The following is a 25,299-nucleotide window of genomic DNA, read 5'->3' on the forward strand; positions in this document are numbered from 1 at the left end:
CCAGATTTGTTGGACTACAGGTCCCAGCATCCCCGTCAGCATGGGCAGTTTTGACAGGGGGATGGTAGGAGTTTTAGTCAAACACATCTGGAAGGCATCAGGATGTGGAACGCTCATTTATGGCTTAAAGGTAGTAAAAGGACCCTTCTCGTTCCCTGAGTCCTGGATGATTATTTACATTTCTGAGATACCTAATGATGGGTTGTGAGGCGGCAATAATGCTGTGAGGTTCTAAGTAATGAAGTCCAATCTGCATTTTATGCTCTGATCTAAACCTTCAGTTGGTGCAGATTACGGATTTAACCGCAACAAATATATGACAAAGTTGTGTTTCTGGCTGTATGTTTGTTTAGTTTTGCTCATGTGACAGGAAAAAGGAGACTGCCAACAAGCAAGAACAGTGATAGGATGCCTAACCTTGTTTGTTCTTTCTTTGTGATGTACTTGTTGAGAGGCCTATGGGTTAAGTATGCTTGGATGTGCACTGCATCAGTTCTCATTCCAGGAGCAGAAAACGCTAAAAGCCTGTAATGCATACTGATTCTTTTAAAAAGCCCATTGATATACACAACTGTTGCCAGGCTGGTCTGAGCATAAGAGATTCTAAATGGGATAGATCATAACCTTTTAAAGGTAATGGCTTGCTGGTGTAGGAATGTGTAGGCTTTTGTGTTTCACTGAATGCTTTACCAGGCAGAATAGAAAGGTTGCTTATTTCCAGGCATCTATATCCCATGATATCTGTATAACGACCAAGTAGCAATGGTAAGAACAGACCACGGAACAACAGACTGGTTTAAGATTGGGAAAGGAGTACGGCAGGGTTGTATACTCTCACCCTACCTATTCAACCTGTACGTGGAACACATCATGCAACGTGCTGGGCTTGATGAAGCCAAGGCTGGAGTTAAAATCGCTGGAAGAAACATTAACTATCTCAGATATGCAGATGATACCACTTTGATGGCTGAATGCGAGGAGGAGCTGAGGAACCTTATGACAAAGGTGAAAGAAGAAAGTGCAAAAGCTGGGTTGCAGTTCAACCTCAAAAAAACCAAGATTATGGCAACCAGCTTGATTGATAACTGGCAAATAGAGGGAGAAAACATGGAGGCAGTGACAGACTTTGTCTTTCTAGGCGCAAAGATTACTGCAGACGCTGACTGCAGCCAGGAAATCAGAAAACATTTACTTCTTGGGAGGAGAGCAATGACAAATCTTGATAAAATAGTTAAGAGCAGAGACATCACACTGACAGCAAAGGTCCGCATAGTTAAAGCAATGGTATTCCCTGTAGTAACCTATGGCTGCAAGAGCTGGACCATAAGGAAGGCTGAGCGAAGGAAGATAGATGCTTTTGAACTGTGGTGTTTAGAGGAAAATTCTGAGAGTGCCTTGGACTGCAAGAAGATCAAACCAGTCCATACTTCAGGAAATAAAGCCAGACTGCTCACTTGAGGGAATGATATTAAAGGCAAAATTGAAGTACTTTGGCCACATAATGAGAAGACAGGATACGCTGGAGAAGATGCTGATGCTAGGGAGAGTGGAAGGCAAAAGGAAGTGGGGCCGACCAAGGGCAAGATGGATGGATGATATTCTGGAGGTGACAGACTCGACCTTGGGGGAGCTGGGGGTGGCGACAGCCAACAGGAAGCGCTGGTGTGGGCTGGTCCATGAAGTCACGAAGAGTCGGAAACGACTGAACGAATAAACAACAATATCCCATGATGTGTGGCTGCTAATAAGCAGAGTTGTACTGAGGCTTAGATTCCATCAGTGCTAAGGAACAGCACTGGGGCTCCCCGCCCTTTTGTCTGTATAAACCATGGGTAAGCAGAAGGTAGATAAGGATCACTGGTAGACCTCTGGGTGATTTGCAGTAGATCAGCAAGGGTCTCTGAGTCTCAGTTGTTTAACAATGGCAACAAATTAATAAGGCTCCTCCACCCCAAATTAGGCTGCTGAAATGGGAAAAACCAATAGCACTTGCTGACATGATGGGTTTTCCCAGCGTTGCTCTAGAGGTTGTTTACACTAGCGTAATGTAATTTGCATTAGCAGTAGCGTTGTATTGGATAGGGCCCTATGTAACAATATTGCAGTCCTTTTTTCCCTATAGCCTTTGTTTGCTGTGTTACTCGCATTTCTAGTGACTAGCTGCTCGATATGGATCAAGATGAGAAAAACTACAAAGGCAAAATGTCTTGCCTGAATAAAGCAAGTTTCAGCACTGAGCCTCTGACAAATAGGAAAATGATAGATGTGGTTAATTGGCATTCATATGTATGAGATTAGTGGCAAGTTACTTGTTCCCAGGGATAAGGAGAGGCAAGGTAGCTGTGCAAGTTTGAACAGGGTATTTCTAGTTTTCTACCATCATGCTGAGAAACCATGAAAGATCCCTTCTTGGCTTTGGAGGGTAGCTACTGGCACAGTGTTCCATATGTACTGCCAGGAGGATGGGTTAGGAGAAAAGTAGTCGTGATTCAAGAGCATGGAAAAAAGGGACTATTTATACATTTGCCTTATTTCAGGTGTTTATATCCTGCCTTTCTAAAGTACTCAAGGCAGCAAAGACTAACACTGAGAAAGGAAAAGCATACTATTGACTAAAACAATTATGATAAACAAAACTAAAGAGTAGCTTTTTAAAAATCCCTAAAAATAATTTAAAACAGCAGCAGGCAAATCCCATCTTAAAGAGCAGCACCCAAAAATGCTCATTGTAAAAACAGTGAATCCTGGGTACCTGCTGAAAAACAAACTTGTCACATGTTGATTTGTGTTATGTGGGATTTTATTGTGCAAGCCTCCCTGGGAGGGCTTTTTCCCTTAAAGGTGGGCTAGAAATATTGAAAATAAATAAAATTATTTCCTCACTCTTAATTGAAGAGGAGCTTATTTGTGGGGAGTGGGGGAACGGAGATTTATCAGGTATTTTACTTCTCCATGTAGTGTATTGTACCTGGCCCTCAAAGCATCAGAATACATCTCCCATATCTTCTTGAATTTAGCTAGATCATGGTTGAGAGGGAGATGCTGCTGGTTGCTTGCTTTCCTGTTTGCCGCCTGACTTAGGGTGCAATTCTATGGGGATAGTAGGCTGCCTCCAAACTCAGAGGTGACCAACTATCTGATGTAGGGGCAGCGGAGCGTGGAAAGGGATCTTCTCCTCCACACCCCTGCCACCCTGCATTCGCAATCAGCTGTCTAGCCAGGATGCCTTGGAGCGGGGTGGGTGGGAAGTGGAGGCCAGATGGCGCATAGGAAGTGTCGTAGCAACACTTACGCCACCCCCAGGAATGCCTCCTTTCCAGATCACTGCACCGCCTACGGGGGGTGGGGGTGGGGAGGCGGTTTTCTGGGAACTGACCTCAGAATGCTAGCTCTGAGCTCAGTTCCCAGAAAACAAAAAATCCTATGGCCTAGCTGCCATAGGATTGTGCCCAAAAAGTGATATGTGTTTGTGTATAACAATAATAAAATACTGGTTGTAGTAATGTCTGAGACCGGATTTCCCCCTGCCCCAACTTTTAGTGGAATTGTTCCAATCCTGTCCAAATGATGATATAAAATAAGGTCTGAAAGTGAGTTGTGTGCCCCTGGAACAGTTTTACTGCTGGGCCCTTCCAGAATAGTTGGGTCCAATGACATGCATATGAGCCAGGTAAGATTCCAGATGCTAAATCTATGATTTCCATATCTGCAAGAGCCAAGCATAGTATGGCCCTGTGTAGGAACGTACGTGGAAGCCTTCCAATCACTTTGTTTTCCACAGCTCAGTCTTGAGTAGCAGTTTCCCCAGCTGTCCAGGTGATCACTTTCTTAAGGTCACTTTAAAGAAATATGAAAAAAATGTTGCATCACCTAACACATAACAGAGGTAGCATGCTGGCTTGATTAAATGTGAGCTGCTTCTCCAGAGCCCCAGGGGAAACTTGAAGGAGCACATGTAGTCTCCAGAAACTATTCTCTAAGGCTGCTAGACTCTGGTCCCGATGAAGTAATCCAAGGGCTCACTGCCAGACATGAGGATTTTCCTCCTAGGCAGGGCTTCTGAATCTCTCAAGTGAAGCAGCCAGTTTGGGCTAGGATCTGTATTTTGTTACTAATGGAGAATGAATGGAACCTTTCACGCTACCATGGCTTCACCATTTTCCCACAAACTAATGAGCTGGAACATGTTGATCCTCTTCCCCCCCAGTCCCTTTCTCTCTGCAAGGCTCCTTATGGTTGCTTTCAGTGTTACTTCAGTACTGTTTGGTTGTATTAAAACACTGGCTATACTGTCTTGGCTCTCCAGGTCTCTGTTTCCCACAGTTTATACTTCTGTCTATTTTTAAGATCTAATACCAGTATAAAACCTTTAAAAGCAGTGCTGGCCCAGAACATTTTGCTGCTTGGAGCAGAGCCCAAATGCCTCCCCCACAACTAGGAGCCACACTTTACAAAGTCTTGCTGCATCATTCAGACACCAGTCCCTGCCCATCTATCTTCTCTCCTCTACCGCCGTGATACTGCCAGAGGTAGGTCGCTTTATCCTGCTCAGTGGCAGGGCCACTCCTGTTTAAAAGCTGTTCCTGAGAACTAAAATTCATAGCTTGGTGCAAATTATTGGTTCAGACAGCAATGTATTTGATGGACTACTTGGATCACCTTATCAGTCTGTTCAGTTAGTGTATTTTATGTGTTTAAGAAGTAAAAAAATGTCTTGTGATTAGGTCACTGTCTCTGAAATAGCAAAAAAAAAAAAAAAATCTGTTTGTAACCAGCCGTATGTTCTCCCTTTCTTGCTGAGAAAACTGGCTACTTTCCCATTTTGCCAGATGAAGAGTGTTGTATAAGTCAAAAATTTGCATACTGATGCAGCTTTTAAACTTAGCCCTTTTCCTCATGTTAGAATGGCAATAGTTAAAATTCTTGCTCAGAATATTTATATGGTGCAGCTTTTTTAAGGATGTACTGTTTGAGACTGCATGTTTGAAGGATCCCTCCTCAGAAAAAGAGAAATTACCTGTAAGTACTAAACTAGTGTGTGACAGTGAAGGATGGTCTGGAACACTTCTTCAATACTAGTTTTGTGCATTCAGGTTAATATAGACAGAGATACATACACACCCACATATACACATACCCACAGACACACACAGACACAAGAGAGCATTCAAACCTGGATTCCCCCAACTGCAGTCTCAAATGGTACAATCCAGCAAAATCTGTGCCATGATAGTGTGTTTTCTCTGTGTGTTCACCTTCCAGTCTCAGCAGCTATGGGGATATACCAAGCCCAACAGCTGCTCCGTCTAAGTAGGTGCAAGCAGTGGTTTAGGAACTTTTACACATGATATATTGTCTATCCCATATGAGAGAGAATATTATTTACAGGGTTGTCCCACGGTGTATGTGCCCAGTACGTACCTCTGCCCTGATCCAGCTGCCCTTGGTGGGCATTCCAAGGGGCACACAGACCATCCATTGCCCATGAGGAAGCACCATCTACGCACTGCAGCGCTCGTGGATCTTCAGATTGGGCGAGCTGTTAGTTCAGAGCTGCTACCTACCTGTTGCCTGTAGACTGCCTGCCTGCCTGCCTGCCTCTTAAATGGACTGTGTGCCCCATTCACTGCTTGAATTCTGGCAGCTCTTCCAACCTACCCCTTGAGGTTTCATGGGAAGAAAAGCACAATTCAGGCATCACAAGTATCTCAAGCCCTTTGGACACTTGGCTTCATGCCTTCCTCCCTGTCGACTTGCTCCAGGGAAACCAGGTGGCTCAAACTCCTCGAGCTAACTGGGAGCACCTTCAATGGACAGTCCCATGACGTCTGTGCAAGCAGTAGTTGGGTATCTCCAACAGCTAATTCAAGAGATCTCTGGCTCTTGTTCCATGTTCAAGCTGTAACTTTGCCTCATACTGTGACAAGATTTTGCAATGTAAACTACGTGTTATGATTTCTTGATCTTTCGTCACTCTTTGGCCTCATGGTTGCATGTTCCTCTTATAAACATTACCCAAGAGTGAGCAGTTGAAATTATCTTTGTACGTTAGTGGGTTTCTTAAAGAATGTTTAATCTCCCATAGCCCTGCGTTTTTGGTTTGCCTTCTGTTCTTTCGGGGCCAGAATTGAAGGCAAAGTCTTCATTTTGCCTATTGAAAGAAGCAGCATTTGTCTCTCATCCCAGATGTCTCTTGAAATGCCCCTCTTAAGGCTTGGTTACTGGCAGTAAGAGTTCCAGTCTACAACATGCTGGGTTTTTTTTATTTTGGCCCCACCCCCTTTGCCTTTGGCCCCGCCCACCACTAGAATGCGGCCACTGAGAGCTTCTCCGAAACTGAATTCAGCCCTCAGGCTGACAGAGGTTCTCCATCCATGATCTAGAGGGGAAAAATCCCCCCCCCCCGGTGTTTCAGGTCGTATGTAATTATTCAGGAGCACATAATCTACGTTAAAAAAAAAAATCTTGAAAGTATCCAAGAGTGGGCCTCTAAATCTTTCTGTGACTCATGGATTCCTACGTCTCTCCCTGTCACTGAAACCAGAAATGGCCATATGGCTCCAGTAAGCAACCCCTTATTTATCTTGGTGTGTAGTTTAGCCTGTAACCTACTGAGGCAGGGAGCTGTGCAGCACTGGAGAGGCTGAAAGAAATAAAGCCCTGCATCCTCCTCCTGCTGTCCAGAGCCGCCACAGGCTCTGGCTGCATGTGCCACTTTGGGCCACCCATTTCCCTAGACTCTATCCTACAAAAAGGGATTGAGTATACTGCTTGTTAGTAAATACTAAACACAGCCACACCTTTTGGCTTTAACAGTCCTGTTAAAGTCATTTTGTCTCTTTCGCTGTTTTCTCAGGCTGGGGCCTCCAGATGTGTTTGTGCATCAGTTTGCTTTCTGCAGTACTGCATTCCCCAAACTGCCGGGAGTTTCAGTATCTTCTAATCTAGGATCTAATGAGTATATTTCCTACCTCCCTTGATAAACCAGCAGAGCCCCACTTCTTACAAAGACAATAATTAAAGATGTCTTCTTATGGGTTTTGTTTGCTTTGGGGACCCAAAAGGAAACCCTCACAAGAATTGTTCACTTATTTGGGTTAGTAGCTTAACAAGACTGCAGACCAAATGTTTTAGAAACCCCCATGAATGCATGGCAGTGCATGCAGCCCGTGAAGATGGTGGTTGCTAGGCAGCCTGGGATGGCCAATTGGTGATAGAGATTTGTTCATGGCTATTTAGAAAGCAAGCAGCAGCAGGATTAGAATTTGAGAGTATAGTTTCATTTCACATTCCTGGGTTCCAATGAAAAAATATATTTTTTGTGGGACATCCTTCCCCAACCCAGGCTGGCTGGGGATGGTGGGAGTTGTATTCCAACACATCTCAAGGGAAGGCTGATTACTTCCTCAAGGGAAGGCTGAACTGACAAATTCAGTTCAGTTTCTACATCAAGCATATGCATGTGCAACTGTGTGTGCGTAAGGGTCTTTCCCTACAATTGGGAATGCTCAAGTTCCAGAGTTCCTGATTGTGTAAAGAGAACTCTGTGTGCATCAGCTCCACACAGATAGTTCACGGGATGTACACTCATTCACCTGATAATGGGCTAAAGCAGCCTCCCTCAACCAAATGCCACCAGGTGGGGAAAGCTGAGCTAAAAATGTTTCAGTAGATCTTTGAATGTAATCTTTGGCTGTGGTTGCAGGTTAGTAAACTAATATGTATCATTTTCCTCAGGTGTACACACTCTGTAACTGGTCCAGAGAAAATCACTTGTTTTACCTATCTGTGGGCTGGATCCGGGGATCTGCCTGCATAATGGGGCTGGCGAAACTGACTTTCCTGCTCCCTCCTGTCCATGCCAGATGCCAGAGCCTCCCCTGCCCCCAGTGCTCCCACTAGGGCTAAAGGGACCCTGCAGAGGCAGCAGGTTGAAGGGGAAGGGAGAAATGGCAGAAAATTGGGCAGAGGCATCTTAGAAGAATTGTGGTGGTACGTTTAGCCCGTAGCAGGCCCTCTCTCCCCCACCCTACCCAAGAGTTCTTCTTCAGGTTATCTATGTCTGGGGCTTAATGGACTCTGTGCACCAGACAATTGTTAATGTGTACAGATGTGCTTGCAAAAAAAAAAAAAAATGAAACCTTTTACTTCTTCCAATTGTAGCAAAAATCATGAGAAATACAGTGGTTTTGTCTGCTGTAAAGGGTTCACATGCAGGGTATTGCATATCTGGTGTCAGAGCTTTCACACTCTGCATGGAACTCTGGATCTGGCTTTCCCTGCTCTTCCCCACCCCAGTCGTTGCCATAATAACCAATTCTAAACACAGAATTGGTCAGTTTTATAAGCTTGTGTTCCTTCATTTTGTTTATGAATGCCTATGGCAGGGGTGGCAGATTCAAATGGGTTGGAGAGCCAAACTCCCAGCTGCTAAATCCCCAGGGATTATTCCCAAAGTCTCTCTCCTACCCCACCTTAAAAAAAACAGTTTTGACTGCGGGACTGTAGTTGCAGAACCAGTGAGTGATTAATTTCTAAACCCACCTCTCACCATCTAATCATGATAGGCTAGCCTGCTGCATCTAGCCTTATAGAATCATAGAATAGTAGGGTTGGAAGGGGCCTACAAGACCATCGAGTCCAGCCCCCTGCTCAATGCAGGAATCCAAGTCAGAGCATCCCTGACAGATGGCTGTCCAGCCCCATCTTGAATGCCTCCAGTGTGGGAGAGCCCACCACCTCCCTAGGTAATTGGTTCCATTGTCACATTGCTCTAACAGTCAGGAAGTTTTTCCTGATGTTCAGCTGGAATCTGGCTTCCTGTAACTTGAGCCCATTATTCCGTGTCTTGCATTCTGAGATGATCGAGAAGAGATCCCTGCCTTCCTCTCTGTGAAAACCGTTCAAGTACTTGAAGAGCACTATCATATCTCCCCTCAGTCTTCTCTTCTCAAGGCTAAACATGCCCAGTTCTTTCAGTGTCTCTTTATAGGGCTTTGTTTCCAGTCCCCTGATCATCTTCATTGCCCTCCTTTGAACCTTATCCGGTTTGTCTGCATCCTTCTTAAAATGTGGTGCCCAGAACTGGACACAGTACTCCAGATGAGGCCTAGCCAGTGCTGAGTAGAGGGGAACTAGTACTTCCCAGGATTTGGAAGCTATGCTTCTGTTAATGCAGCCCCAAAAAGCATTTGCCTTTTTTGCAGCCACATCACATGGTTGGCTCATATTCAGCTTGTGATCGACAACAATCCCAAGATCCTTCTCGCTTGTAGTGTTGTTGAGCCACATATCCCCCCTCTTGTAACCGTGCATTTGGTTTCTTTTTCCTAGGTGCAGAACCTGGCATTTATTCCTATTAAATTTCATGCTGTTATTTTCTGCCCAGCACTCCAGTCTATCAAGATCACTTTGAATTTTCCTTCACCAGCGCCTTGTTCTTCTCTGGCCCCTTAACTGTAGGAACAAGGTAACTGGGAATTTTACAGTCTGCTCTGCTCCAATGCACTCCTCTTCATGCTCCTTGACACCTGTGCTGCTATTTAAAGCGAATTATGGGGCGGCTGATGCTGAGTCAGCAGTTTTGTCCTGCTAAGGTCATCTGCTTTCTTGCCCTAATGATGGTTCAGTAACTTGTGTAGTACTTTATGGATATAGGGTTCCCACTGGAGAGCCCTGAGGGCCTCTTAAGACTTGCAGGCCATAAGGTTGACAGCTATGAGCTAGGAAGACACTGCTGGATCTTTAGGTAGAGTCTTGTCTGAATGTTTCACCTCCATACATGATTGGGCCCAGTCACTCAGCAATCCTATGGATCTTTTGAGCAGACACTTCTCTGTTGCTCTATTGTCTCCTACCTTGCTGAGTGAGCACCAAAGAGCCAATTGGAGCAGCATTTGGTATAACCTATTCCTCAGGGACTTCGCTCTGCTATCTGCTTGGGAGTAAGAGTCAGGACTGAAAGGTTCTCCTTTCCTCCTTTACGTTTCTTACAGGTATACTTTGGACAGAGATGTCTCACCTGTGATCTGCAAACAGCATGGTTGGCAGTGCAAAACTGTACTTTGTGCAGTATTTTACAAAGGTTCACAAGTCTGCAAAATAAGTGGTTGAATTTTGTTCCGAGTGGGGGAATAATCTATATTGTTGTTCAAGCATCAGTGATACAGTCCTCTGATAGAGTTTCCTGTTATGATTCACATCTAGTCGCTGCTCCAAAGATTACAGCGAGAGAGAGAGAGAGAGAGAGGATGAACACTAGCATTGCTGACAAACTCACATATTCACCTCCGCCCACATTTGTGATTAAGTTTCCAAATTGCAGAATCTGTGGGTTTCCTTGAATGTATGTGTATGTTGTGATCTGCACAATGTAATGCAAGATGCACATGTAATGCAAGGCTTCTAGTCTGGACCTCTTCACCTGCCCCCTTTATTTCTACTCTCAAAATGTCACAGCTATGGTTGTGATGTCCTGTCTGTAGGAAATGGGCATGCCAGAGTTCAGTGTTACTGAAAAGGTGTACGCAAATGCCAGAGAAACATGCCCCAGAGTTTCCATGTTCCTGCTTGACCATAGTGAGAGCAGGGCAAGTGTGGCATCTACTAAGACCTGGAGAGACCTTTGGCAAAACAATCCAGTCTCTTGCCTGTGTAGTTCTCAGGTATACCATTGAAGCCACTTTTACTGGCATACTTGTCATAGGAGTAGTTTTGGAATTACTGATGTGCCTTGCATGTAATTGCGTGTTGCTGGTCAAGTGCTTTTTACAGTGAATTTATCATCTGGGTTTTGTCTCTTTGCCCTTCATTTCCAGAATGTGTTAATGAGGGGTGGAGGCTGCAGTTTTCCTTTGCGTGATCTAAATATCATACACTTGCCTGGCACAGGCAGTGGATTATGCTTTCATATTGATAACTTCTCTCTGGATTCTGCCTCTTGATGTTTAACTTAGATACGGTCTTATTTGTCTGAACTTTTCATTTGAGAAGCCATTCCACTTTTCTTCTGTTTGGCATGATTTTACATGAAATGCCTGCCCACATGTGGGTCACATTCAGCTTCTACTGCCCTTGCTAACAGAAACCAGTTCCTGGGCTTGTGAGAAACAGAGTGGATCTTAATAATGCATGTAGATGTAAATTGTCCAAAATGGCTGCTGGACACCGAAGCAGTATGGTTACTGTGATGGTGTCATACTTTTTATCAGTGTAACCATTAAACTTCTTATCAGTGTAACCATTAATATCCAATTATGCAGGCACCTTTTTTTCTTGCAGTGGAACCACATGTATGAACAGCAACTCTTCTAGGTTAATTATTTGGAAAGGTTCATCCGCCCAAAGCTTCTAGTTGTGTGTGCTGCCTATGCTATGTTCAAAAACTGCCCCAAGTAACCTGAGAACTCTTTGGTCTTTTTCTAGGATAATTTCTAATACATCACCAAACTCTCCTACCTAAATTGTCTCAAGACTGCAATAACCACAGATTTTTCTGTCTGTTAAGGCTCATCAGCAAAGGTGTGGAAAGTGGGCATAAGTTAAATACCTGAGGATGACAGGATGGATTGGCATGTTTACCAAAGTATTAAGCGCTAATAACGGGCATAACCAATTAGGAGAAATCGCATGTTATAATGAGAAATCTTCTTGTTCTTTCAGTCTACAAATAGGATCTCAGGAAAAAACTTGTCATCCTTGCTGAGACCACTGCAATGCAATTGGCTTGCTTGATTAAGACTGCAGTCCTGAACGCACTTATTTGGGATTAAGCCCCATTGACCATAGTGGAACTTATTTCTAAGTAAACTCTGTGCTCAGATTGCACTGCACATCCAGTTCTACAGCCTCTTGGTCCAACTGCCATCTGAATTTTTTTTCAGGTTTAGCAAGCATAAAGTTGAAAGTGGGAATATCCAGGGATATGAAAAGTTTCTCTTGCTAATTCAGATCCATACTCTGAAGGGTGCCGAAATCTGACATTGAGAACTGTCCTTTCCTTCTTATTACTGTGCTGTGAGGTAGTAGAGCTCCACTGCACTTGACAGCAGAGAGATGGGATATTTGTCTGGGGTTCTGTGGCTTAATATTAGATCTACAGGTTACCAACATGAAGGTTAGGGGCCAGATTGACAGAATGTAGAGGAAAGACCTTGGACTTAGAGACTTGTAAAGTTTTTTTTTTTTTAAAGATCCTCACTATTTGCACACAGAGCATTTGCGGTGATATTTCCAAATGCTTGCTGTAACAAAGTGTCCTGTGTTTCTTTGATAAAGTATTTTCCTTTGTGTAATAAGATGGAGCCAAAGGTTAATCGTCACTGTATAGCACGGTGATATTATTTGCTCAGAGACATTCCTGATGCCGTTCCCCTGATATGTGGATTTTGAAGAGTTTGAAGAAAGTGGAGCTCTATTGGATATCCATATAACTGAGAGGTAAGAAAGGCTTGACTGAGAAGGAGAGAGAGCAAGCGAGCATGCATATGGGAGAATATGTATGATTGAGGCTGCAGATTTTGGAGGTTGTGAGTTGTATTTCCTTTCTGACAGATGTTAGGAAATAGTCAAGGGCACATAACGACCTTGCTGGTTTATTGTTGTGGCAAACGTATACATATGGCGCTGTCTCCCTGGTTGAAGAGCAAGCACTGGAATGAGAGACTAACGGTGAACTGTTTTGAAGGTACTTGGACAGTTACCCTCTGCACAGTTCAGTTATTTTGGGACAGAACAGAAGGACTAGCTATGTGTTCTTTTTCACCAAAACGGCTGTAAAAGCTAATGGAAAGATTGGGTTGGATACAGACTTAGTTATACTCAAAGTAAACCTGTTGAAATTAGTGTGACTTAAGTCTGGATCCACCCCCGTGAGGTTGAACTTGAAATGTGCTTTATATTGATAATGAGATTTTAACCACTGCAATGCTGTAATGGCACCAGGGTCTTGTGAGGTAAAATGTGTGGTAAGGGTTTGTACCACAGGAGCTTGGTTGGAAAAATCAGTGGGGTCATGGCCCATACATTGAATATTTCTAGATAACTTTAGCTGTAATCATGGATGGAGAGGCCTTTACTGGGACATTGCCAGCACCTCATAAATGCAGGTTTGTGCTTAAATCACAGCGAGGGAGGTTACTGACTCCAAGACTCTCTTGTACCTCAGCTGTGTGGCTGGGAGACGGTCTGCGGTGGGGCCTTTTGTGGTGTTTCAGTCATGGGAGAAGCCACTGAATGTTTATACGCTGGTACAATTTTAAGAACGCAGTCCTAATAACAACTTCTTAGGATTTAAAAATAGGTAAAGCTGGAAAGCCTGCTGCTGTTCTATGTTTGTTTTGGCAGCTATTCTGATTAGGGTCTTTCTGGATGCCAGCATCTTTTTTCTTTTTTATGGTGATTAGGTACTTGAGTCTTTCCAGTCCTACAAACTGGGAAATGAAGTTTGGGGGAAAAAATGGGATGTCCTCTTATACTGAACGGAAAGCTGTATCATATGGAATGTTTTGTCAATTATGCAATAAATGTAATCCTTAGTAAGAGAACAGCACCCCAAAGAAAATGTGATTCCAATGATTTCTTTAAGAGAGTGTTGCTGATATCTTTAAATCACAAGGTCTTCCACAAAGAGGAGGAGGGAGTGGGGAAAGCTGGTAGAAATAATCTGTTGCATGGCACTTTACAAAGAACAGGTTTGACGTATCCCTTCCTGCAAGGGGCCTGCAATCTAAACATTGAGAGCAGGGAAGCAACAGAAGAGAGGGAGGGAAAGGGAGGTGATGTACACAGTGGAGGAATATATGCAAAATGTTTAAAAACGATAATTAAAAAATATGGACAACCTACTTGGAGAAGGTTATGGATTCTGACTGACTTTTGACTTGAGCTAAAACATCTTTATTGAAAATGAACCCAGCACAGCTAACAGTGCAGTGCTGTGCATGGGTTTTCAGAAGGCAGCCCCACTCATTCTCATGTCAGCATATATAGGATTACAGCCTAAATATGACAAAAAAGTGCTGGGTTGACTCTTTGCATCATCATCATCATCATCATTGGAAGTGTGACTGCAATGGGCTTTTCTTTCAGTAATATTTCTGCTTTCAACTTTTTTTCAGCCAGTGAAGAATGGGCATACCTTAGCCATGCTAAGAACATGAAATTGGTAGTCTGTTATATGAATAATAGAGCAGTTTATTCACCATTTGCATTTAATAATACTGTAGGCAAGAATTAATGTTCTACTCACCATGATACAATTCCTATTTCCTAATTAGGCAAGATGTGATTTTAAAAAAATGGTTCTGGAAAGTGTTGGCATTAAGCTTTTGTCTTTGGGTGTCTTCCTTCAATGAATCAACTTGTCTTGTGGAGTGAATGAAAACTTCTTTGTATGTTTGGGTGTGTGTTATCAGAGTGATTTGTAGGTGTAATATAACACAGAACAGATTAAACAACTTTTTATTCACAGAAGGCCTATCTAGCTGGGTTTTCAGTTAACTTAATAGCCTAGTCTTGGGACCTTTTGTTATGATGGTAACATACCCAGTCAGATAGCATTCAGTCTGGGCATTTGATGAAATTGGATTTTTTTTTTTCTTGAAACAACTTTGCTAAACAGAACCACTGGGGGTTTGAAAGCTTGCAATGCCTTTTCACATCTAGTTTGATAAAAGATGTTAAACCTAAGCTGTGTCCTATGTTGTGATAGGTCAGGTATATTGGTCCTGCACAGTATTTGCTTTCCTGGCCTGTCAAGGATATCTGACTGATGCACCAGAAGAGTCTTGTTTTATTTTTTATTTAAAATATTTCTTGGCCACATTTCAGACCAGATGGTACAACAATGAAACTCGCATAATAAAAGCTGATATGGTAATAAAAACAGTAAAAACAGCAATCAAAACAGCAACAGCAGCAAACATTCTAAAAGCAACAAATACCAGCATAAAACAGAACATACAACTGCAGATGCAACCTAGTCTGATAAAACATAATCGAGGAAGGCCAGAGTAAAGTAGTAAGTTTTCAGGGTCTTCCTAAAAACCTACAATGATGGGGCCTGGCGGACCCCTTATGGCAACTTATTCCAAAGGAGTGGGGCCACTAACTGCCCTCACAGATGGGCAGATGAGAAGGGCCATAGACCACACGCATGATGTTTGTTGTATCAGTGGCCTTATACAGGGTGAATGAGATCAGAACCTGGATTTGCCTGCCTCCTACAATAAGTTCATACAGCAGCCTGCTTGAAGAAACATTCCTGAAGCTGTTGTTTTGTTGGTCTCTCAGGAATAAGATACAGAATAGCTAACAATTTCTGTTCTTGGCTCAGCTTCTGTTGACGTCACCATGTGTGAATGTTTTAGCTCTGCAGAATTCTTTACTTAGCAGAGTGGCATCTGTTCAGCTGTAGGGAGAATAAAGAACACAGATGCAGAACAATTTGGGGAGGTTTGATTTTGCTGGTGCCTGTCAGAAGCACTATTCATAAAAGCTGAAAGGATCAAAAGGTTATCAAGCCTGTCCCCACTGTCACAAGGCAGGACCAAGAGTGGAATGTAGAAGGATAGCTAAGATGCAAAACTGTGAAATCCTTGGTGTTACAAACTTACTTGGTGGCCCCTAAGCAAGCCACTGTTTTTTGGCCTCAGCCTCCTGTCTGCGTTATAGGAACAGTAATTCTGAGCTACCATACAGGGTGCTGTAAAAATGACTATTAATGAATTTGAAACATTTTAAACACTCTCTAAATCATTGAATAATTTGCTTATTGCCATCTGCCCATCAATCTTTGTGATCCAGGTCACATAATGCCACAAGCTGAGAGTAGTTACACATGCATTACTGAAAAGGAAATAGCCCCATATGAGTGGAGCATGTGAGTTGCCAAGTCACCTGCTGCAAAGAAAGGCTGAAAGCCTCCAGGATCAGTAGCCAATCTGACATGAAGGAAGAGTCTGTTCCAGTCTCAAGTATAGCAATCTCCTAGCAAAAAACAAATCCATTCATACTACCCTACAAAAGGAAACGATAATATGTAGTTGTTGTTTATCCATTTGAAAGTATTACCTTAGTATCTACAGTGGCTTGAAATTTCTTTCTTTCTTTTGAAATGAGTTAAAGGATACCGATGGGGAGCCGGTGAAATCTGCAGGTGGAATTTAAATTGACAGCTGAGGAGGACCAGCCTAATTAAGCCGGATGGCTACACACAGATGGTTCTGTAGCAGTCCAATTAAAAAGCAGAAAATGAATGCATATAGTGGGAAAAATATATTTTTGAGGACAAAAAACATTACAATGAAATCCTGTTGCGGTCATAAAAGCCAAACATTCATGGATTTAGTGGTAGTTTCTTCCCTTCCTTCCTTGTGCTGACATTCATCCACAACAATGACCTGGTTCTTACCTACTGCTAACCCATGGTTTATTTAACCTATAAGTTGTTGAATTCTGGGTTGTCATGATGTGTGAATGCAGCCATGCTGATAAACCATGGTTTGTTAACCACGAACAACCCAGAAAGAGAACCCATATTTTGTTGTTGGGTTGTGAACTCTGGGTTGATTAAACCATGGGTAGTTTTTATGTTGAGAACTCCAAACTGTGGGTTACTCATAGGCTGTTTCACCTGGCTACAGAGGTTGCGCACAAGAGTGGTAAAAAACCCAGCTGCTCTATATATCTGTACTATACTCCTGCAAAAGGCACTGGGATGCAGGGAGCGAGCGGGTGAAGGAGGAAACAAATAAACCCTGGGATTGTGAAAACAAGGTAGGGTTCTATGTACTCCGTGCCTGGTGGGGGTTGTACCCTGAAAGGTGGGGTATAAATATGTTACATTTGTAAACAAAATAACAGGGAAAACAGATTGGAAGGGTCATGGCTCAGTGGTAAAGCACATGCTTTCCATGCAGAAGGTCCCAAGTTCAATCCCTGGTATCTCCAGATAGGCCTAGAAAAATTTATGCCTGAACCCCTGAAGAGCTGCTGCCGGTCAGTGTTGCCAATACTGGGCTACATGGACCCGTAGTCTGGCTCAGTATAAGGCTGCTTCCTGTGTTCTCTAAAATTGTGATCAGGCTACCCAAATTCTTCATCAAGGAAAGCCAGATTCTGCAAGCCATACAGATGCATGCACATTAGACAAATTTTTACTATTTTGCATAATTTATTCTGGATTCTGTTAGTCACAGGGAATGGCAAGAACTCTGCAGGGCACTGAAACCCAGCTATTAGAAATCTTATTTGGCAAACTCCACAGATTTCAGCAGACACTGCCCATACACTTTCAGGCATAGCGTTACTCTCATCCCACTTCTCAGAGCAGAGAGCAGTTTCAGGATTGCCACACCTACCCACACTTGATTGTCTTTGGAAGGAAGTCACTGGAGGCTTATTAGCATTTTGTAATTATTTTATTTCTTTACAATTATACAGTTTGCATATAGGTCGAGGTGCAGCTTAAACCAGCCTTTCCCATACTGATGACCTCCAGATGTGACAGACTGCAACTTGCATCATTCCCAGTCCCAACACATCTGCAGGGTATTAGGTTGGAGAAGGCTGGCTTGACAGCCAAAGTCCAGTTCTCCCATCTCAGATCTTCATGGAGATAGCCAGCATCCTAAGATGCTTGCAGAGCCCAAACTCACCCCCCTTCTTCCTTTGTGTCTGACTTAAAACAGCAGTCTCTCTTCTCATGCAGATACCTGGATGACAACAGCCTTAGCTGGTGGGTGCTGAGATTTGCTTTTGTCTTGATTTGCATATTTTGGAAGACTTTAAGGGGAATGGTCAAACAATTAGTTCCCTGGAAACACCTTGTTAGGCTATTAACAGTCCTTTGAGTCGATGTCTCTGGCCAAGTGATAGTTATCACCCGCAGTGATAGCCCTTCTGCTCACAGAAATGTAACAGGCAACCTGTAACAATGGCCTGGCTCACATGTAACAACAACCCAAGGTACTGGTTGAGTACCGGTTGAATCATGGCTTGTCGTTCAATTGTGAGTTGTTGTTTTGTGCGAACTTGCACTTTGGTTTCACTATGGTTGTTAACCAAGAGCAATACAGAGTTCACAACCCAACAACAAACCATGGGTTCTTGTCCTGGGTTGTTTGTGGTTAAGAACCCATAGTTAACCCATATTGCAGGGTTTGCATATAACGACAATCCACAATTCAACAACAGCCGACTATTCAATGACAACCTATGCTCAACCCGTACACTGGGTTGTCATTATATGTGGATCAGGTTAATATCTTTGCAATAGAAAGTGCTAGACACTTGCTTTCTTATTATTTAAATGATAGCTGAGGTTCTTTTAAGATTAGTTTACTGGCATTATGTTTAGTTCTCTGCAGTCCTTTGATCCACTCATCATTATAAATATGAACAACCATCGAGTTCTCTTCTGCAGTGGTTGTGTAGCAGCAATTCAAGATTTCCTTACAGCAGCAGTCTCCAACCTGGTGCTCTCTAGATGTGTTGCACTGCAACTCCCATCATTCCCAGCCAACGTGGCTGGCCATGCTGGCTGGGAATGGTTGGAGTTGCAGCCCAACACATCTGGAGGGCACCAGGTTGGGGAAATCTGACTGACAGAATGCAAAGGCAGCAGTGCAACCCGTTCCGAAGGTGCTGATAATGGAGAGGCTCTGGTAGACATGAAGGTGGTTGACTTGCTTGTGAAGGTAGCAGCTGACCGCTTCTTCTGTACCTTCTGGGTTTGCCAGTGCTTTGAAGAGGGATGTTCCTCAGAGCAAGTAATAAGAGATGTTGACCTATGAGATGAGAGCTGGTTATCAATCAGCTGCTGTCAGGGCTCTGGAGCTGAGAAACAAAATGCTTAAGAAAGCCTGCATGTGGTTTAGCTTCAGACTTGGAAATGGCTGCTTTTTAATTCATTCTCTCCCCAACCCCACCCCTTGTGGACTTTATAGTTCCAGCTGTAATTACCAATGGGCCATAAAAGGCAGTCATGGTTTGCCTAGAGGCAGTTTGTAAGGGCGTTACTGTTGCCTCGAAGGGGACATTTTTGAAATGCATATATTTATACAGTTGTCATCTCTGTGATCTGTGGGCATGTTTTTTGGCCAAGAGTGTAAATCTTTAGTAGAAGCTTTGTAACAGCCCCCCCCCCCCCAGCTTGCTGTGAGAAAACAGGCTGGTATGCAAAGCTCTGTTTAGAAGGACTTGTCTTAGAGTGGATCACCAAATACTTCGTAATCCCCTCCCAAACATGTATTCATGTTTCTTTCTGGCAATAAAAAAAATCTGTATAGGGACAAAATTGAGTGTCTCTTTGTTGTAATCACTGGTGGCCTATTCAGCAGAATTTTTCAGATCTGAATTGTTCAGTCTTCTCTGTTCTGCTTTATATGTACTGCTGTGTTTCTGTTACCAGATCGTGGTTTAAGAGCTAATAGATGTACATCGCTTGTCTCATTCATTTGATGAGATCACTTTATGATTCAGGTGAGTGTGCGAGCTATTTCCACTGAAAAGTATTGTGGTGTTTTGGTGTCTTGTGATAGAAACGCTCTGTTGATAAGGCACTTGATTTATAATCGTTGTTTCACACATACACATCTCTTCACAGTGCAGTCATTAAATATGAAAATGTATGCGTGAATCTGCTCTTGCTTTCATCTAACCCAATTAGGAGAAGTATCATAGTTGCATACTTTTCATCAAAATATGCAGAGAGTGGGTTGCCTCCAATATTAATCATACCTAGAGTAGACCCACTGAAATGAATGGGCCTTGAGTTAGACTAAGATTGGATAGAATCCATTATATCTGAATTCCCCTCACCCCCCGCTCCCAAATCTGTAAATAGTTTTTGATGAGAAAATCTGTGTGTTGGTTCCTAATACCTAAAAGATTGCTGCAAGAACAAGTGTTAAGCAGTGCTTGGTATCTTAGGGTTATTTTTATCCTTACCTAATAGCAAGAGTGGGCAACTTGTGGCCCTCCAGGTGTCCCAGCCCCAGCCAACATAACCAGTGGTGAGGGGTCATGGGAGTTGTAGGCCAAAACATCTGGAGGGCCACAAGTTGCCCACCCCCATTACCTGTCTTATAGGTAAAGCATATATTGGACCAAAGCATTCCCGTGCTGGCATCCATTTATTTAATGGGAATAGTTAAGTTCTCTTATTTTGATGGCTTTTCCTTAGGCCCCACAGGATCCTCCAAGGACATATTGGAATGTACTGCTAGTTTTCTGCTCCATGAGCTTGGAGAAACCAGAAGTGACATTTTGACATAATGTTAAGGCAGCCTCCCCCAACCTGGTGCCCTGGAGATTGTTGAACTACAGCTCCATCATCCCCAACCAGGTGACCCATTTTGGCAGGGGTGATGGGAGTTGTAGTTCAAAACCTCTCCAGGGCACTGGGGAAGGCTGGGTTAAGGTATTCACCCTGAGGAATAGCCCTTTGCGTGCACTTAGCTGAAGTCTGTTAACATAGTCCAGGTTTTAGAAAATAAATACATATGAAATTAGCCCATACTCATTCTGAGGCTATCTTGTTTTTCAGAGCCACTGGACCTGTGCTCATCTAGAACTGTAAATCTTTGATCTAGATCTGGAAATCCAAGATGCCTAGACACTTTATGATACTCCAACCTTAAATTTCAATTCCTTTGGGGGGGGGGGGTGTGTGTGTGTAAGTAACAAGCTCCACTCTGCAAGATCTTTTTATCCTTTCCCCTCCCTTACTCTTTCCCCCCCTACCCTCCATGAAGAATTCTCTGCAGAAAATGCTGCTTTTCTTTTTAAAATTTGCACAATATTTTTATGCCTTCTGCTGCTCCAGCACAGCAGCATGGCGCACTTGGCAAATGCGTCAGTGCAATGTGGTAGGTGGGTGGGTATGATTTCGCAGCCATTCTTTCAAACTGCTGACTTGATTCAATGAGCAACAGGAGAAAGTAGCTTGGAAATATTATTCTCTTAAAAAAAGTAAGTGAATGTGATTAACTTCCACAATGGATGAAGCGGTGGTCTTTGTCAGTTTTGTAAATATTTCAGGTATCTAGATAAGGATATTTCCACATGACTTGAGGTTATTCATGCAAACAGAAAGAACTCCCTTGTGGTTCTCTTATAGATTGCAAAGGAACAGAAAGGTCAAGAATGTGTTTTGTAATTTATGCAAAGTGTTAAAGTAATATGTGTTGATTTCATCAGAAGGTTACTGGGGTTAGTCCAACAAGCTAGCATGCTTTCATAACCAATTTATAACAATATTAAACCAGGGGTTCCCAACCTTTTTGGACCCATGGGCACATTTGGGAATTTGAGGAACCACTTAGCTGAAGCATTTGGTTCCTCTGTAAAAATAGAAATGCTTAATCTACTTCACAGGATTCTCTCGGTGATGACAGGATTGTAAGCACTCTTACTGTGTATAAAGAGTGTATAGCAATGATTTGGAATAATAATGTTGGTGTTATTTCTGTCTCCTCCTAGAAAACCACTTGCTGGGAATAGGTGACTGAAGGCCAAGGAATTTGAAAGGTTTGAAAGAACAAATCTAATTTCTACAAGATCAAATCTGAATTAAATGGCTGATAAACAGATCAGGTAAAAGTTATTTTTTGCTCCTCCCTCAACTGTTGTTTTGTCACACATGACTTTTCGTCATTCATGAAATTTACCACAAACCCCAAAGTTCTCTTTTCTTTTTCTGCCCCTTGCCTCTAGTCCTTCCTCCCTCACCCCTGCTGCTCTTGTGGCTGGGATAAAACACAGGAGGTATACTTGATGTTAATGCAAACAATGAGTCACTGAGGTGGTACAGTCATTCCATGGGACGTCAAAACTTCTGTTTTGATGTGGGAACTCACATGTTTGAAAGCACACCCACACAGAGATGTGATTCATACATTAACAATCCGATTCACACATCATGGTAGCAAATTGTGGGTTATTTAACCCACCATTTGCAGGGATGTGTGTCGCCTGTGACCAGCGTCCTGTTTCTGTAAACAACCTCTGATTGGAGGTTGTTAGCATGATGTGCAAACCTGGACGGGTTGTTTAGGAGCTAATTAGAGATGGTTTACAGAAACCAGATTATTGCCGATTTGGCCTAAAGCTCCCATCAACCCCAGTTAGCAGAGGCAATGGTGAAGGATGATGGGAGTTGTAGGCCAAGTTGCCCATTCCTGCCATAACGACTTGTTTAATACCATGTTGATCTGTACTATCACAAAATCATGGGATGGAATCAAATGTGTACTTGAACATTCTGCTTAACAGACACAGAGTATGTCAAAGCAATTGGTATAGGATAATGCTGAGGTGAGTTGTCTATGCTTGACTTTAATTCTTCTGCTTTCCTTAAACTGTTTTGGGTACACTATTAGAGTCATCCTGAAAAGCAAGTCGGAGTTAATATCTTCTGAGCAGCTTTCTACTTGCTATTTCCCTTTGATAAAAAGCATTCTGATTCTTCAGCTCCCCTTATGTCCAAAGAGTTCATCTTCTCTTTCATGAGTGAGTGACTGTCTCCCCAAAGAAGCTTTTTCAGAGAGATCCTTGATTAGACAGTGGTTGTTGTGTTATGACAAAAGACTAGGGATTTTGTTGTTCAGATACTTTCAGGGAAAAGATCTTCCCTTGTGGGCATTTCTTATGATTTGGTTGATTTTTTTTAATGCAGAATAGAAAGATCAGAAAATCTGGTACCTTTCCATTTAATGCAGAACGGAAAGGTCTCTGGACTGAATAGAAAACTGCTACCTGTATGATAACATTGTCATATGTTTATGTCTTGAAAGGCACTTGTCATTGATCCAGGAACTGGGGAGTATTACTTTTAAAGTTTGCTTTGCTTTGTTTTCATTTTGTATTTAGGTAAGTGTCTGGATTCATGTCTGTACGATTGGCAGCCAGACTACAGAGAGAGTGGGGTGGAGGGTGGGGAGATTAGTAACTTAAATATCATTGAATTTATAATTTCTTGTCACCTTTATGAGATACAAGCTACAGAATGGGTTTCCCTTCACGAACTATACTCTGGGATGTTTTTTCTAATCCCAAGGTGACCCAAGGTTGATTTGGTAGTTTTTGATTTAGCAGAAAGGAAGGATCCTTGATCATCACCCTTTATAAATCATGGAATGTCTTGTTCCTCTGTTCTTTCTCTTCTGCATCCCCAACTGTCTTAATCACAGTCTTATTTTTTAAAATGCCCAGAGTTCTTTAGCCAACTGACTGAGCTGTTCTCTCCTCACTCCCCCCCCCCCGCCCCCATACACACAATTCACTTTCTGATAAACGTTCTGACACAGGCTCAGCACTGGGCATGATACAGACCATAATATCTAAGACTGGATACCAAGTTTAATATTTTTTTGTGCCTTCCTTCCTTCCTTCCTTCCTTCCTTCCTTTCTTTTAGCGACAGTGCTTTCTGATCTTGGCCATCTCTTTTATGAAATCAGTAATGATATATATGTAGAGCAGGGACAGCCAAATAAGTTCCACAGGACTGCTTTTGGGCAGCCTGTGGGTCTTGTTTGAATTCTGTGAATCCCACATTTTTCATGAATTTTAGCCATGCTTGCAGCAAAACCAACTAAGGGCACAATCCTATACATGTTTAGACAAAAAAACGTCCTACAACTTCCAGCATTCTCCAGCCCGCCATGCTGGGACTGCTAGGACGTCTTTCTTTCTAAACATGCATAAAATTGCGCCCTAGATCTATTAGTTTTTATGGTGCTCTTAGACCTCTTGGGGTGTTGGCATTTCTCATGTATCTTGTTTTCCAGCATGGCCATCTTATTTCTTTTTGCTTTGGGTAACTTGTTGACAGTGGCCCTCTGTGTCACTTTTTCTCACAGTTTACCTGCCAAGCTGATCAATGGGGGGATAGCTGGGCTTATTGGGGTCACCTGTGTATTTCCTATTGACCTGGCAAAAACTCGCCTACAGAATCAGCAGAATGGCCAGAGGATGTACACCAGCATGTGAGTATTCTACAGTCCATAAAACCAAAGAAACTGGTTGAGAGCAATCAGCCCATTCCGATTTTTTTAATCATTTGCATAGGATTTTTGTTGGAACTGCTTTGCAATAGTTATCCTGTTTGTTCTCACAATGGCCCTGTGAGGTAATTTGCTGCAGTTCCCATCTGCAAACATGGCGTTTAATTATTTGCCCAAGATCAGTCAGTATATCTGTAGCGGACTGGGGATTTGAACCTTGGACAGCAACACTGGGTCACAATGGCTCTCATCATAGATTTTTCCACTGGGGCTCTCATTAATAGTTTGTAGTAGTATTTGCATCACTTGGGTGCTTATGCAAGATTACTCTGGTGCTCAGAGAAAGCATACGGCAGTATCCTATTTGGTACTAGCACTAAGGTGAATTATTTTGTGCTAATTGATCTCTAGCGCAACAGGTTTTCTGGGGAAACCTGTTGCACCAAGAAGCACTCTTGGCATTGCGCCAGAGGTCGCTTATGCTAGGGCAACATAATTTACTTTAATGGTAGTGTCACATTGGATACTGCCCATAGCCTTGAGGTTAAGATCTAAACCAATGTGGTGCCCTCCCTAAGTTTTTTACTTCAACTCCCATCAGTCCCAGCCAATGTGGACAGTGATCAGGAATGCTGGGAGGCACCTAATTGAGGCATCTAAAATGCAAGACAAGGCCCTCCATACTTAAAGCTTCCTATCCGATTAGGTCACATATTAAAAGGACATCTCCTTGATCATCTGTAGGTTTTATTGCAGCACAAGCAAAAAGCTTTAAGATTCAAAATACACAATGCCAAATAAATCTGTAGTTCAAGAAAGCTGTTTGCTTGTGGGTTTTTCTGATAAATTAGTTAAGGATGTCTCCCAAGGGGGATTCTGATGTTTCTTGTGAAAGGCAATATATTCTTGAGAGAGAGGTGCTATTATTCTTCGCTGCACCTGGAGTTTATTTCTCTCATTTATTTTTTTAAAAGGCTTATATAAAACCCTTATTTCCAAAGGAGGGAATTGTTTTTAAAAGACTGAGGGAGCTTTGAAAAAGAGAGATTCTTCCACAAGAATAAAAAAGGAAAGTGTCTGATCTCTGCCTGCCTTTCTGATGAAGACTGGTAAAGTGTCTGAACTGCCTGCCTTTCTCATCTGCAGCAAGATGACTAATGCAGGAAAAAGGGCTGCTGGCTGAGCAGTGTGGCTAGACTAAAGCATCCCTTGTAATGGCCTCTGGTTCAGTTTAGATCCAGTACAGTGTTCTTTTCATCTTGCCCGCTCCTCCTCCAGAAAAGTTTCCGTGTA

General features: G+C 42.8%; 1 protein-coding gene across 2 annotated transcripts in view; it reads left to right on the top strand.

Moving 5' to 3' along the window:
- The window catches only part of SLC25A22 (solute carrier family 25 member 22), an 89,741-nt gene that overhangs the window by 17,640 nt on the left and 46,802 nt on the right, over positions 1-25,299 (top strand). The window contains exons 1-4 of one of the 2 annotated variants that reach the window (XR_014792159.1): positions 12,458-12,527; positions 19,412-19,482; positions 21,484-21,597; positions 23,863-23,988. Coding sequence is in view for 1 of the 2 variants with exons in the window: in XM_084856719.1 (XP_084712845.1) it covers positions 21,578-21,597; positions 23,863-23,988 (146 nt within the window). In the remaining variant the exon portion in view is untranslated. Of the gene's footprint in view, positions 1-12,457; positions 12,528-19,411; positions 19,483-21,483; positions 21,598-23,862; positions 23,989-25,299 lie in introns of those variants that run through there. The other variant, XM_084856719.1, reaches the window with a different exon arrangement.

This window comes from Heloderma suspectum, chromosome 1 (assembly GCF_057233095.1).
Source record: "Heloderma suspectum isolate Gila_16-S chromosome 1, 16-S_ref, whole genome shotgun sequence".
In the NCBI taxonomy this organism is placed as follows: domain Eukaryota; kingdom Metazoa; phylum Chordata; class Lepidosauria; order Squamata; family Helodermatidae; genus Heloderma; species Heloderma suspectum.